At 47.5% G+C, this 14,611-nt stretch overlaps 1 protein-coding gene across 3 annotated transcripts in view; it reads right to left on the bottom strand.

The window, feature by feature from the left end:
• Window positions 1-14,611, bottom strand: part of LOC129341094 (heat shock factor protein 3-like) — a 54,587-nt gene that overhangs the window by 14,692 nt on the left and 25,284 nt on the right. For 2 of the 3 annotated variants that reach the window (XM_054996035.1, XM_054996037.1), the window contains exons 6-11: window positions 12,462-12,523; window positions 7,517-7,598; window positions 7,146-7,300; window positions 5,476-5,724; window positions 5,079-5,205; window positions 2,965-3,030 (exon numbers count right to left, since the gene is read on the bottom strand). In XM_054996035.1, the coding sequence (XP_054852010.1) occupies window positions 2,965-3,030; window positions 5,079-5,205; window positions 5,476-5,724; window positions 7,146-7,300; window positions 7,517-7,598; window positions 12,462-12,523 (741 nt within the window). The remainder of the gene's footprint in view (window positions 1-2,964; window positions 3,031-5,078; window positions 5,206-5,475; window positions 5,725-7,145; window positions 7,301-7,516; window positions 7,599-12,461; window positions 12,524-14,611) is intronic. The other variant, XM_054996036.1, reaches the window with a different exon arrangement.

A 14,611-nucleotide genomic window follows, 5' to 3' on the forward strand; every position in this document is an offset into this window, starting at 1 on the left:
ATCAGCTGCTCCCTTCAACTGAAGGTGCTGGAGATTGAACCTGGGACCATCCGCCTGCCAAACAGCTGCTCTTCCACTGAGTCACAGCTGCTCTCCAGTCACGTTAAACCCCATGGGTCCGGGAGACATTCAAAATGCATCCAGCGTCGCATCTGCCACGAAGGTCGCTGCCTGAGCTATTTGCACTCCTCTGGAATTTCTCCACCCGCCACAATTAGGTCCAGAGCCCAGGTGTGGCTGCCCTGACAAATGGAGAGCCAATGGCAACAGACCTCAGCGACTTTGCTGATGCCCCAAAGCTCCTGTGTAATGCCTGCTCTATCTTTGTCAGAGGGATCCTTTGGCTTGCCTTCCACAGCCATAGGTAACAGCAATGGAGTGGCCAGGCTAGTTACTGGATCATCCACAGTGGGCAGTTTAAACTTTGCTGAATCTTCAGGTGTCAGAGTACAATTTTGTTAAACACCGATAATTTGAGCTTCGGCTTAGCAGGACTATCTTATTCTGTTGATTTTTCATGACAAGAGACCAACAGAGGTGGCCTGCCATTGACTGACTCAGCAGTCTTTGCTGGAGATCTCTCCATGAGAATGTCATGAAAGATGGCTGGGCGGAACACCCCAGTCTGCTGGGCCCCAACTATGGAAGTGCCCTATCCAGACCTTGGGGGTGTAGAGTTACTGTCTTGTCTTTGTAAGCAACTTGGAAAAATACTTCTCGTGAGAAAAAGGCCTAGATTACACTTGACCCACTTCAGCCTCTCCCTCATCAGACAGTTCATCTCCCTTTCCAAGATTTGAGAGAGCTAGAAGTTGTGACTGACCCAAGGTCACCCAGCTGACTTCAAGTGGAGGAGTGGGGAACCAACCCAGTTCTCCGGATTAGAGTCCTATGTTCTTAACCACTACACCCAACTAACTTGTACTGCAATGTTACTGAATGCTAATGGGATTCCTTTCTCCATCTTCTCTCTCTCTCTTTTCATTTAATTCTTGGCCTTGTTTGGGCGGCAACTATAGCAGGCCTTTAACTTAGAGCTGTCTGAGTAAACTTCTTCATTTTCAGAGTGCATCTGCCCCTTAGGGTCTCTCATTGCCTCATAAGCCTATTTTAATATCCGTTTGTAGCTCCGCTAAATATATTTGCTTTGGCTACTGGGCCGACAAATCAGGGTCACAACTTCCCAGGGTTTCCCCTTGAGAAGGGCCTGCAGGGCCTGGGAACTCCATACCACAAGGCAGAGACTCAGATACTTTCATTTCTAATGAGCCAGCCTTGGACGCCATTTTAACCATCAAAACCTTCCCGCCCAAAGTGAAAGCGAGTGAGGGCACGTATTAGTTTCAAATCGATGGTCCCCAGGGCTAGGTGTCTATCTGCCCTGTTCAGTGGGAGCATTTGTGGCATTTAGAAAAAAACGAGCAGTCAACAGCCGTCTCTAATGTCCCTTATCTCCCAGCATTTGATTGCCTCTCTGTGAGTTCCAACTCAACCCTCCTTCGCTGAGGCTCCCCCCCCCCCCCCGCTTCCTCGAAGTCAGACTGACTCTCTGCAGGGGTATCACTCTACTCACCGCTTCAGGCGCATACAATGAGGCCTCTGCCGCTTTGGAGCCCAGTAGGTTTTTCCCCTTTGCGGCTGCTGCGATGTGCGCGCGTGTGTGCGCCTCTCTTCTAGCCTCAGCAGTAGCCGGGTCCTAGCAGTCTAGGAGCGTCGGCTCTGCAGCTCGCCTCCGCGGCTTTCGTTCGCTGCTGGAAGGTGATTGGGGGAGGGGGAGGAGGAACACGTCCTTCCTTTTCCCCGGCGAGCCCGCGCCTCCATTTGACTTTCTTTGGCTATTCAGGATCGCTGCTCCATAGAGCAAAAGAGGTCCGTGACTCCTGCTGAGCAGGGCCGGAAAAAACTGAAGAGCCTGGGAGCCCCTCCCCCTGGGATCGCAAGTTTGTCCGACCCTGCGCAAGAGGAGGAGGAGGAGCTACCCAAGCGTTTTCTGACTGTCCCACTCCAAGGACCACAGGAGAAAAAGTGGTTGGAGCCCTTCTCACAAGCTGAAGGCAGCTATGGGTAGGAGTGAAATACACAAAAGGCTTTTAAGAACTGGGCCTTGGGAAGGGGGTTCCTCCCTCTGAAATGAGCAGCAGACGCCCTCCATAATGGTTCGTGAGAATCAAGGAGTTAAACAGATCTAAAATGGAAGGTTGCCGCAGAAGCACTGGCACAACTGAGGAAAAGGGCAGGTTCCCCCCCCCCCGCAGTATTCCTTCCCTGTGAGATCCCAGAGTGGGAAGGTCAGGAGGACTGAGTGCCAGTGGTGGCACAGGGGAGTTAGAGGACCACCTGCCCCACCCACAAGCTGGGCTTACTGGTTCACAAAACAGGGGCACTGGAGCCACAGCGAGCGCAGAACTCCGTAGTGCTGAGCCTGCCCTGCTGGCCTTGGCACAGGAGACCCAGGGTCCAATGTCTGCTTAGTCACAAAGCTCAGTGGGAAGCTTAACTTACCTCACATGGTTGGGACAAGGAGAAGAGAACTCAGTGTTACTCCTGAAACACGAGCCTGAGCTTTGTGGAGGAAGGAGAAATACCCAAACCCACCTCAACCACATTTGCCACAGCTGATGCCAAGAGAGCTGAGCCCGCCAAGAGTCGTGAGAGGCTGGATCTGGTCCTTGCAGAGCTCTACCCTCTCCTAGCTCCCAACCCTGTCTAAGCTTGCTATACAGCCTCAACCCACCAACATGCACGGGAAGCCATTTCCATTCAGGGGAAAGAAAGCTACCCTAGACAACCTGGTGCTACCAGCTGCAGCAGAAAAGGAGGGAAGGGGGGCAGAGTTCAGCCCCAAGGTGACCCAACACCCATAATTTTTTCAGACTTCCACCCCAGACTGACAGGCTCCTGGCAACCCTGCCCCACTTGTGCTGGTCCTCACAACCACATTTAAAAGATGTCTGCATCACTCACGCTGTCCAAATTGGGGGGAACGTCTGTCAAGTTCTCATCCAACACGGTAAGTTCAGAACCAAAGGGCTGAAAGAATAAGTCAAGAATGTGAGATACGACAATGAGCAGGCAAGAAACATTTTGACAAGCTGTTCAGTGGTCAGGAATTAACATTCAGTTGTCTAATTAATTGGGCAACACGTTAATTCAAATGAAACCGTATGAAAAAAAGTCATCCACAAAATAGTATTAATTGAGAAAAGCTTCTTTTATCTATTCCATGCACAAGAAAAGCAGGATCAGATTATCCTGGTGACATTTTGTGTCATCTGATAAGCTATGCACAAAGGGTGTAATGGCATGTTTATGGGCTTGCTTTGTTTCTGCAATTTTTAGTACGTGCGGTTTTAAAAGCAGTGTCAGAGAACAGTGATATTACCCCAAAACAACATTTTAATGAGGTTTTTTTTTAATACAGCTCTTTCCAGTTGCCCCTTTCTGTTTCTAGAAGCTCTATGTAGAAACTCTCCAGCATTGCCCTGAGATTCCACTGCCCCTGGAATTCATCTTTGCCTAGAGGCCGACAAGCACTGCCAGTGAACAGAACCGCCCACTGCCAGTGATGAGGGCGTCAGGAGGAGGCACCAAGCCAGGATCCCTTTAACCATGACGGGTGGGTTCAACTCCTACCAAGGGTATCCTCCCTCCAGATTTCTCTTTATTATTTCAATGTTAACTGCTTCAAAAATGTTCATGGAGGGAAAGCAGTGTAAATACAATTCATCAATCAAACCGGCTCTAAATACAGCCATGGGGACAAAAGGAAACACGTGGGCCACAGTGTTCCCATTATATTCCTGGTAAATTCCTCCAATTTTTGCATATTTCCTTCACTTTGTAAACATCCTCCTTCACAAAGGGAAGCTCCCCAGAGATGCTCATCCTGGCAGTCTCTTTGCACCACCCAGAAACATTCTGGTAAGGGAGACCAAAGTTCTTTGCCCAGGGAGATGCAAAATTCTCCACTCGCTCACTTTGCCAAAGCTGCCAAGTGACAAAATGCTAGTAGTCCAAAGCACTTTCCTATGCACATTTTCTCCCATGCAGCTTGCATATGGCTGCCACATGTGCAACAGAACATGTTCACCCAGGACGGGTGCAGAAACTCTGATCCAATGGACTGTTCCTATCCTCTGAGGCAGCGCAAGCTGAAGGCGAGAGAAAGCCTTTAACTAGCTTCGTCTTAGGATTCTTTTTGTTTCCTCCTTCCAGGTTTCCTTTCTACTGCCTCTAAGCTTTGCTTGGATTTCTGGAAACAATCGTTTCTCCTGTTTGCTTCTCCAAATAAAGTTTTTTCCTCTTCCTTGGAACCAGGGCCTGTTCCACTTAGCATGTTTGCACAACTTACAGACCTTCCATCTACGCAAGGATTCTGAGATGAAGAACAGATCGGTTGAGAAATCCCTCATCTGTTCTCTTCCCAAGGATCTGGAAACAGGGTACTGGCAGCTACCGGCAGCATCGTTCCCTGGCTTTTTCTTCTGGCTGCTTCTGTGCAAGAGCCAGCCAAGGAAGGAAGGAGTGGGGTGGGAGTCATCTTTCATTTCCCCTCAACCTTTCCTATTTTTCTAACATTTCATCAATTTGTTTCTGGACACTGCAAAGAGCTGATTCTTACCCTTAAAGGCCTGAACTGCCTGAGACGAGAGTGCCAGCACTTCAGAATTGCTGCTCTTACCACCCCCCAACCTCTCTGAGGGACAGGTTCTTCTCTGATGGCATTGCTTCATTTCCTGAATCGTGGTAATCAGGTTAAATGCTTTGCTACTGAGATCAGATTCATTTTGATCAGCTGGCAATTCTGTACTGGATTTCTGTAACTGTGTTACACTGCATTATTTAATATGCTATAGGCCACTTCAAATACATGCTGTTTTGTAGACAGAGCAGGAATAGTGTCAAAAACACCCTCTATAGCTACTTAGCCCTGATGCTCCAAAGTTGCAATCACCACTGCTTTGCCCACTACCCCCAGGAAACGTGACATACTTGTCTGGTAATGTTAATGGCTGCTGCTTACACATAAGGAAGCTTTGCAAATCCAAGAAACTATGCAGGCAGGCAGAGGTACTCACATCGGTGAGCATTTCCGAACTATAGTTAAGCTTCTTTCCAGACAACATTGCCTGAAGCTCCTCGAGGCTTGCGTCAATACAGTTCAAGAAGTCTTGCATCTCCTCCCTAGGGAAGAAAGTGGGAAATCTAAAAAGTCAGATGCATCTGACGAAGAGAGCTGTGGTTCTCAAAAGCTTATGCTACAATAAAGTTGTATCGGACAAACAGCTGTGGTGCTCAAAAGCTTATGCTACAATAAAGCTGCATCTGACAAAGAGAGCTGTGGTTCTCGAAAGCTTATGGTTAGTCTTAAAGGTGCTACTGGACTCTCTTCTAATCTAAAAAGCCTCTCTCTAAATGGGCATATTCTACTGCCCTGGTTTGTCCCTGGCTGCATGTCTTAGAAGCCAGCCATACCTCTCCAGCACAGAGCCACTCTGTGCCACCGCCTGGTTTTCATCCAAGATGGAAGCTATCACTGCAGCAGGGTCTTCGGTCGCAGGAGGCTCTGCAGAATGTAGCTCCACAGCATTGCTCTCTTCCCCTCCACCCTCCACTGGGCTGTCCGCAAGCTGAACTGGACAGATGACTTCTGGTGGTTCTAGCCCCAAGGTCTGTAGTGCTTCACAGGGAAGGATGCCTTCTCTAGCGGGCAGCTGGGCATCCCTGAAAAACACACACAATACATATAAAGGGTACAAGGCTGCGGATCTGTGCTTTAGAGGTTTTGGCAGTGTTATGAGACTTTTTCCTAGGAAACTTCTACGACTAATGCACAAAAGCAAAATGGATGTGCTAGAACTGACAGTCCACCTCATTCAATGTGAATAGCCAGATGGCCCTGGTACATTCATGAGCATGCCACCCAGCTCCCCTCGGTCTGCAGCAGTTATGGACTCTAGCAATATGCTGGGCAGACTGAGAAGCCAAAATGGCTCTGGAAAACAGCCCCAATGCTTCAACAGAGTGGAGAGAGAGAAGGAAAAGAGAAATGGTTCACCACAACTCCCACCCACGCACCTTTTGCAGGGCACTCGCTTGTGTAGATGGCAGCTTCCGCCACTCTCCCTAGTACCAGCAGCGGTTCCAGGGTTGAGGTGGCCAGCAGCCCCCCAGGTTATCAGCCCACTCAAGACTTTCCCTGGTAGTGTTAATGGCAAATCCACCCCTGGAGACATGCGATGCAAAAACTTGCATTCCTGGCTATCACAAAGTGAGAGGCTATCTAAGGTCCAACTCTCCATTAATTATTCTCATCCTTTAAAAAAAACGTGTGTGTGGGGGGGGGGGTTAATGGTCATTATCACAACTAATTAACTCACTGAAACAGTTTCAATGAAGCCAGGAGTCCCCAACCTTTTCAAGACCGAAAGCTTCTTTTGAATTCTGGCACAGGGAAGTGGGTGCAACAACAAAATGGTTGCCACAGGAAGTGGGGCCAACTACAAAATGTCAGGGAGGTTAGAGGTAACTCTAATAGTATCTCCTCATTTTCTTCAATATTTTCTTGCACACACACACACACACTAAGGGAGTGAAGATCCCTGTGCTGTAGTGACAGCTGCTGCTGAAGCAGCTTTTAAAAAATCTGCACAGTCAACCAGATTTTCAATGCCCTGCTGGACAAAAGCTCCGCCCATTTCCTAAAGACACTTGGCAGGCACCAGGAAAGGTGATGATGGGCAACACGGCAGCCACAACCACCCATCTGAGGACCCCTTGAATTAAGCCACAGCTCAGTGACAGAGCCCGTACTTTGCATCTGATGACCAAATATCTGCCTGAGCCCTTGAAAACCAGCCAAGGGGAAAAAGCTGGGATGGGCCACCACCTGATTCAGCAGAAGGCCATTCATCTCTCCTCATCCAGGCTCTCCTCCCCTCAGTTAGACCGTCCTAGTCCTTGTTCAGCCCAATTTTCAAAACTACCTTTTATTCCAGGCTTATTACAAACACTGATTCTCTCCCTTCACCCCAGCAAAGCACTGGAATGCCGCTTTCAGCTTTTGGTCTCTTGGGATGCAGCCAGTCGTACATCAAGCACAATACAGGACCAAGAGGGACATACTTCCGCTTGGGCATCCTCACCAATTCCCGCTGCTCACGTGTGCTAGAGCAAGAGGCTTCTCTGGGCAATCCTTCTGGTTGTCGTCGTCGTCGTCCTCCTCCCCCTCATGAACATCAGTGATGTCACGAATTACGAGTCCATCTTCGCAGCCTGGTTTGTGCTCAGAAATAGCTGCCTACAGGACACAAACACAGCAGAACAACATGCACATGCTGTTCTTGCAATGATTATTGTTCTCACAATTGGATTTCTATTACTGAGTTGGGGAAGGAATATCTCCTGGTTGCCTTAAGATGTATCAAAGAGGGTTTAACCTCAGTGGTCAAGAGATCGTGGTGCTCAGCCCCAAAGGAATCAGCAGCAAAGCCACCCAAGAAATAAAAGGACGTACCGTTTCACAATCCTCAACAGGAATGCGAAGATACTGACGGCCGTATTTCGAAGGTGAGGCACCTGAACCATCTGACAGAGATCTAAAGGGAGACAGACACAGATTCTTATTGCATGCTTAATGAGTTAATTCTGCGTGTTCAGAGAGATGGTTGGCATGGGATGATATTCAACAGACATTCCGAAGTTTTCCTACGTAAGACATTTCCTGTGCAGTAAGTTTGCAATACGTTTGTCTCTCTTAGTAATGTGGAAGGCATGCAGATAACAGAGGCCCAGATTAACTAGTCTAAGAGAGCAATCCTACTTAGATTTATTCAACATGGCTTACTCCCAGGAAAGTGATGTCAGTATTGCACTGTATATCTTGAGTCCAGCAGCACCTTAGAGACCAACAAGCTTTCCAGAGTGTAAGACTCAGAGCTCCCTTCTTCAGATATGAGTACAAAGGGAGCTCTCCCTGACTCTCCAAAGCTTGCACTCTGAAAATGTTTTTGATATCTAAGGTGCCAACGGATGAAAATCCTGCTGTTCTACTCCAGACCAACATGGCTACCCAGCTAAAACGGAAACCTTGCTGATCATTTAATCTGGGAAGGAAAAAAACCCCTCCAATTTCTTATTTCCATTTGCAGCATCCAAGATAAAGTGTAAGGCAATGATTCCTCACTCCTTTTAAGTTTGTCGTTTTTACAATAACAGTACAAACTATTTGTGTGGTAATTGAAATTAATCAAGTCCTGAAAGGACCAACCAGCCCCACGCCCCCAAACACATAAATATCCTAATGGAAAGTATTAATGACTAATATGAAAAGTTATTTTTCTAAAATGGGAGGTTGTAAATGAAGTTTTAGTGTGTTTGGTTTGTGATGCTGCCTTGATAAACTACAAACCATTTTCCTGGCTGCTGGTAACAGTAATAACAGTAGCAGGGTGGGGGCGATTTTTAACAATAGTTATGGTTTCCAAATCATCCAAATCAGATTTTTAGATTTACCTGTGAAAATGCTGTACATATTATATTTGATTAATATGCACACAAACTATACATGTGTTTCTGTGTATTACGCGGTTCACAGCAGGTTAAAGAAAAATACTAGACTGTTTTACCCCTGACAGCCAATTAAAAGTAGTAGACAAAAAGCAGATATATTACCTTTTAATTACTAGAAAAAGCTAAATATAACCTGTTTAATCTAACTTTAAGCAACCGCAAAGCTTTGTTAAGTGGTAACTAAGAGTGCCATTGTGCATGATGTCATTGTAAGATTCAGCAAGTCTATCATTATTTACAAAATCATCATGTGATGAAAAATATGAAGTTTCAGCTAAACTGAGAACCAATCATATAGTCACATGTAAGAGCACAAACATCTGAAGATAGCGATGATCACTGACTATAAAAAGATGTCACACAGATAGCTAACCAGGATTTTTGGTGAAGGAATTATCAGGAAGAGGAAGAATTCTGTATTTGGGGGCATATATAGGCTTCTAAGAAATGTCATAGATGGCTAGTTAAAATCTGGTTCCTTTAAATCACTCTTTTCAGTTTTGAGAAATGTGAAGAGATTTGATTTAAATTTAAAACTTGCTTGACTAAAACATTTAAAGCTTATCTCAATAAAGACAAACTCTGAAAGAAGTTCCTATCTGGATTGCGGAAAAACAGTTAAACATTAGAGCCCATTTAAAATGTTTTGTACTGAAAGGGATGTTTCTCTCACAGACCCTTTTTGAGTCTTTGGAAACTGCTCAGTTTAAAGAATAAGTCCTCTGCGCTGAGTGTTTCAAAACTCTTACTGGGCGCAGATCGATTAATTACAATCATACTCAGTCTGTTGGTTTTGAATTTTACTCTCTTTGGCTTTTTGGGATAGGACACCCCCCCGCCCCGAATACATTCCAGAAAGACTTTCAGCACACTCTTGAGGGATGGAGGGGGAGACCACACACCACTTGATAAAGAGCTCCAAAGAGGAATGGTGAGATAAAAATGCAACAGATGCAGAAACAAAAATTGTACAATAACATCTGAAATAACCCTTAGTGTTCACTTGTTCAAGAAATAAATGGAAAGAGATTCTTACATAGAAGGTAACTGCTTCAGAAAATGTGCAAAAGTCGCACATCAATCACAAGTGTGACATCTCTCACTGTGCGCTCTAGCAAAGCACGGCTAGCACCCCCGATCATGTACCTTCCAGGAACAAAGGGGGAAAACCTCGCAACCGTGCCATTACCACACAAGACCATCTGCACGTGACTGTTGCACCTTTCCCTGTCTGAAGCACCCCAAAAACCTCAGACACGAACAGGAATACTCCATGCCAGATGTTTCATGAACCTGGATGGAAGAATGCTAGAAAATGTGAGCCGCGGATTTTAGAAGAGCTTACTTAAGGTAGAAGGTTTATTGTATTCAGCCATAGGCCATTACAAGTCACAAACAACAAACAAAACAGAAACACAAGCTTGAATAAAATTGATGTGACATGGTCAAAAGCATTAAAATTTAAAACTAGATACATGGTCAAAGCATTAAAATTTAAAACTAGATACAACCATTAAACCATTTCCGGTTGTCAAATTCATATAGGACAATAAAAGTATACACATTTAAAACAGTAAAAACAATAAAATTCCCCATGTACAAAGTTAATGTTATCCCTTAAGCACAGCTGTCAGAGTGTCAGTTTGCTAGTCAGTTCTCAAGCAAAAGCTACGCCATGTTCTTGTGTTATAATCTGAGTTGTTTAGTTCTCTCCCTCCAGGCCCAGGTGTTGCCCAAGCCACATATATCCATGGGAGCGAAGAATTCTTATCACCCCGTTCTGGCCGACCTTGATGTCCTCGCCTTCCCAGGCCTTCTAGACAGGACTAAGGGGGGAGGCTGGGAATGGGTGTTTGAAGTGTTGTTACTTTCACTTTCTGTGTCATTCTCAACAAAGCTTTTGTTCAGCCAAGACTTGCCTAGTCCTTGGAATATGGATAACTGTATCCTGAGCATTGTCTTTCAATAAACCTTTTGGAATCAAGAAACTTTGTGCTTCTTGCAGAAGGGGGGAGACGAACTCTAGATAACTGGGATTCCATAGTCTGACATTTTGTTGAGAATCCCTTTTAACTTCCCCGACCCTGCAACTGGGAGAGATGGATACCGGATTACCTGTGACAGACCCATCTGATCCAGGAGCAGAGGGTGAGGGGTCGTTTACACAGCCTGATGGTGGGACCGACCAGGTGCAAGCGAGCAGGGAAGGCGCCAGGCCACGGACCAGCGTGGGACGAGGATTTACCCCTCAGATGTCCGTGCCTACACCCCGGCAGTGGGGCCCACAGCACCAGGATACCAGGGAAAGGCGTGCCGGCACTATGTTTTCCCGCTCTATAATGGACTTAGCTCCAGTGTCGGAGGACCTGGGAGCAACCGGAGGCTCGGTCTGGAAAACCGATAGGAGGTCCACTCTCTCCGCGAGAGAAGCCCGGGCCAGTACTCGACCATGGTATCATTGGGACGAGGCGGCGCAATGCCTGGTGGAAGTGAATCCGCCAGAAGAAACGGGCAGTCTCCCAGATTGGACTACGCCGCGCATGGAGCCCATGAGCTGGGACTATGCGGATGTCGGTTCGGTCGGAACTTGGGAGAGTGTGGTGGAGGTTCCTGAAAGGTAGGGATGTTTGGCCGCCCTACAGGGGCAAGCCCAAGTGCTACAGTATGGAGTTCTAGCAGTGACTGGAATTGCCAAAGGTTGGGTAGCTAGCGCGACTGAGATGTCGGACCCAGTCCCTTCGGGGGCAGCTCCGGCGTCTGGTCCCCAAGCCCAAGTTCAAGGAGCCCAAGCCACGGTGAAGGAGGTGGAGAGAGCCAGTCGCCAACAGAGAGCTTGGCAGGAGAAGTTGCTTCAGCAGCCCGGAGAGGACGAGACGGAGCCCGACCTCAACGTAGAGGAGGTGAACCGCTGCCAAGCCCTGGAAGCGCAAATGGAGGCGATGCGAGCGGATTTAGCGCAAGCCACCTATTTGATTGCGTTGCTGGTCCAGGGAGAGGACAATGTGGGGTGCGCCGGGGCCCAGGCCCCAGCAGGACTACATCAGTTGCTTGAGTTGGCGGCAGCCAGAGGCAACGCAAGACCGGCCACCCCGCCCACACAAGGCCCACCACTCCCGTTGCCACCGCCACCAGGAGTCGTACCCGCCAGAAATGGTGCGCAAGGGGGGGGGTAGCACCCCAAGGACCAGCATCCGGAGTCCCTCCAGCGGGGGCCCCCCCAGCACCTATCGTCAGAGCAACTGCCCCTGCAGGTCCAGGGCCTGCTATTCCTGCGGCAGCCGTGCCTCAACCTCAGAGGCCGCCGCCACCGCCACCAACTACCCAAATTAACATGGTGTGACTTAGGTTAAGTTCTCTTAGCATGACAGATCCCGACACATATCAGGAACCAATTAAAATGATGCAAAACTGGTGTTATCTATTACAGCAAGCACAGTAAACATTCTGGCTGCCATAGTATGAACTAGATGAAATTTCCAGATGATCCTGGGATGGTGTTACAGTAGTCTGGACGGAGGAGAAAGTGTTGCTGTTTGTTCAGAAATAACAACAACATTCCATTTATATACCGCCCTTCAGGATGACTTAACACCCAATCAGAGCAGTGTACAAAGTACGTTATTATTATCCCCACAACAAAACACCCTGTGAGCTGGGTGGGGCTGAGAGAGCTCCAGAGAGCCGTGACTGGCCCAAGGTCACCCAGCTGGCTTCAAGTGGAGGAGTGGGGAATCAAACCTGGTTCTCCAGATTTGAGTCCTGCGCTCTTAACCACTATACCAAACTGGCTCTTCTGAAAGAAAGAAATTTGGTCAGGGAAAGAAGCTGAAAAGGAAACTACTTTCCTGAGTTTGTTTTGGGAGACAAGCAGAAGAGGAGAGAATAATTACCGTTTCCGTTTAAGCCCCACAATGCAGTTTCGCCTCATCAAGTTCAATATAAACTCAAGGATCTAAAGAGGAAGAAGAGAAAACATTAGGAGCACCATTTCTGCCGCATTAGGAAAGAATCAGCCAGGAATTAGTATCAAGTTGTCCCAATAACATTCTGTCTTCCATGCTGGCAACGCCCTTCACCATGAAACTCTCCTCAGGACCATCTCTGGAAGTTCATGCGGCATCAATAGCTCTCAGGGACGATACTGAGGGTACAGTATTAAACCACAAACGCCTGCTCTTTTTGGACCCCTTTCAGAAAGCAACCAGAAGGAGATCCCCCATCTGGTCTGTCACGTGCGCCAAGCAGCCACGTTCGCCTCAGGAAAGCCTGACTAGAGACAAGAGAGGCCTGACAAAAGCATTCACTGCCAATCTCCTCAGCCCCCACCTGACCCCACTAGGCCAATAACCCCCCCCCCAAAAAAAACCATTTAGCTATTTTAGACTATTCAAAGTGCTTCTTCACATGCCTGGGTGGATCCAACCATCCGCCAGTCTAAGAAGTCTTCCTCCAATGTAACCGGCTCTTCCTCCAATGGAAGAGCCACTGAAGTTGGAAGAAGGATCCTGAGGCTGCTCAGTGGAGTGGGAGGATCACCTCACTGAGATGATGTAAACTTAAGCTCTGCAACAATCCTGTACGGGAGGGTGGGGTTATTACCCCCATGATGTGGAGAGAGGGCCAAGTCAGACTTGCCCAAGCCAGCCTAGTCAGTCCTCGGCACAGGCAGGATTCAAAGTGGGGACTTTCTTTCAACCTACCTTAAAAGGTGGTCATATGGAGCACCAAGACAATGTACAGGGAGAGATTTGAACATCAAGAGAAGCACCAGTATTATTTGCATCTGCCAGGGGACCTGATTCCATTACATTTTTAGGCTACTGTTCCTGCAAGGAGCTCGGGGCAGTGGGTGCAACTCTTTTCTCCACTTCATTCTCACAACAGCCCTGTGAAATAGATTTGACGGGTGGAACATGCCTAACCCAAGGCTATATTGCAAGTTTGACAGCCCAGTAGAGTCTGAACTGTCAGATACACCCCAGTATATCTGCCATGTTTGTCTTGTTGCAGATCTGTCATGTTTGCCGCTGAGAATATGCAAAGGGAACATGTTTGCTTGCTTGGCTGCTAGCTCCTTATCTTGCAGGTGTCTGGTTGCTTTTCCCCAGCCAGCTTGAGAACATGGCCTTGAAGTTCCAGGCAGGGCCGCATCACTCTCCCTAAAGGACTGGGATGAGCTCATCCTTTCCCTTCCCCCCTCCTCTCTGAGATCCTGGACCCTTCATGCCAAAACCCTAACGGACTTTTTCACCCAGAGGCGGGAACGTTCTCCTATAATTAACCTTGCTTTGCCACCCTGCATCACTTTTGCCAATGCTACTGTCTGAATATCTTGATACTGGCACATCTCATCAATAAAGTATCTTTAACTCATACACTGAAGTGATGCAGTGAAGCGCTTGGGAATTTACCTGGCAAGACCTGACATGAACCAATCTGAAGTTCTGCACCCTCCGCCATGCCCTGTCAGTATCCAAAGTTCTGTTCTCTCATCCTTGCCTTCCCTTTCAATAGCTCTGCCAAAGATTTGTCCACATTTCCTACAAGCAGCTCAGATTCTACTGGGGTTTTAAGGAGCTCTACTTCCTCTCCAATTACTGAGGATGCATAGCTCTTTCTACTATCATTTTGGCCAAGCTGCACAATACTAACGCAATGCTACAGTAATGTACAGCATGTGACTGACATGGAGATCCAACTGGGATTTGGGAAGGGTCAGACTGAAGCTGCAAGGCCAAAGGGGGAGAGGCTTGTTGAGGGTGGAGGCAGAGCTCAGCTTCACACTGCTATCCGTCACATTTAGCTAGGAACATTTGGGCAACTGTATTGGCATGGTCAGAAATCCGAGGAAAATCCTACTAAATAAAAGGCTAACCAAGTTCCAGACAACTCACTTTCTACCCTGGTGCGCCTCCAGAGGGCGCTGCTGTGATCAAGTGATCAAAAGAGTTCATTGTCTGTAGCCACAGGCCGTCACAATTCACCAAACACTGACTAATAAACAATTAAGTCCCTTATCACAGTTTATAAAAGTTACTAA

Source organism: Eublepharis macularius, chromosome 13 (genome assembly GCF_028583425.1).
Source record: "Eublepharis macularius isolate TG4126 chromosome 13, MPM_Emac_v1.0, whole genome shotgun sequence".
In the NCBI taxonomy this organism is placed as follows: Eukaryota; Metazoa; Chordata; class Lepidosauria; order Squamata; family Eublepharidae; genus Eublepharis; species Eublepharis macularius.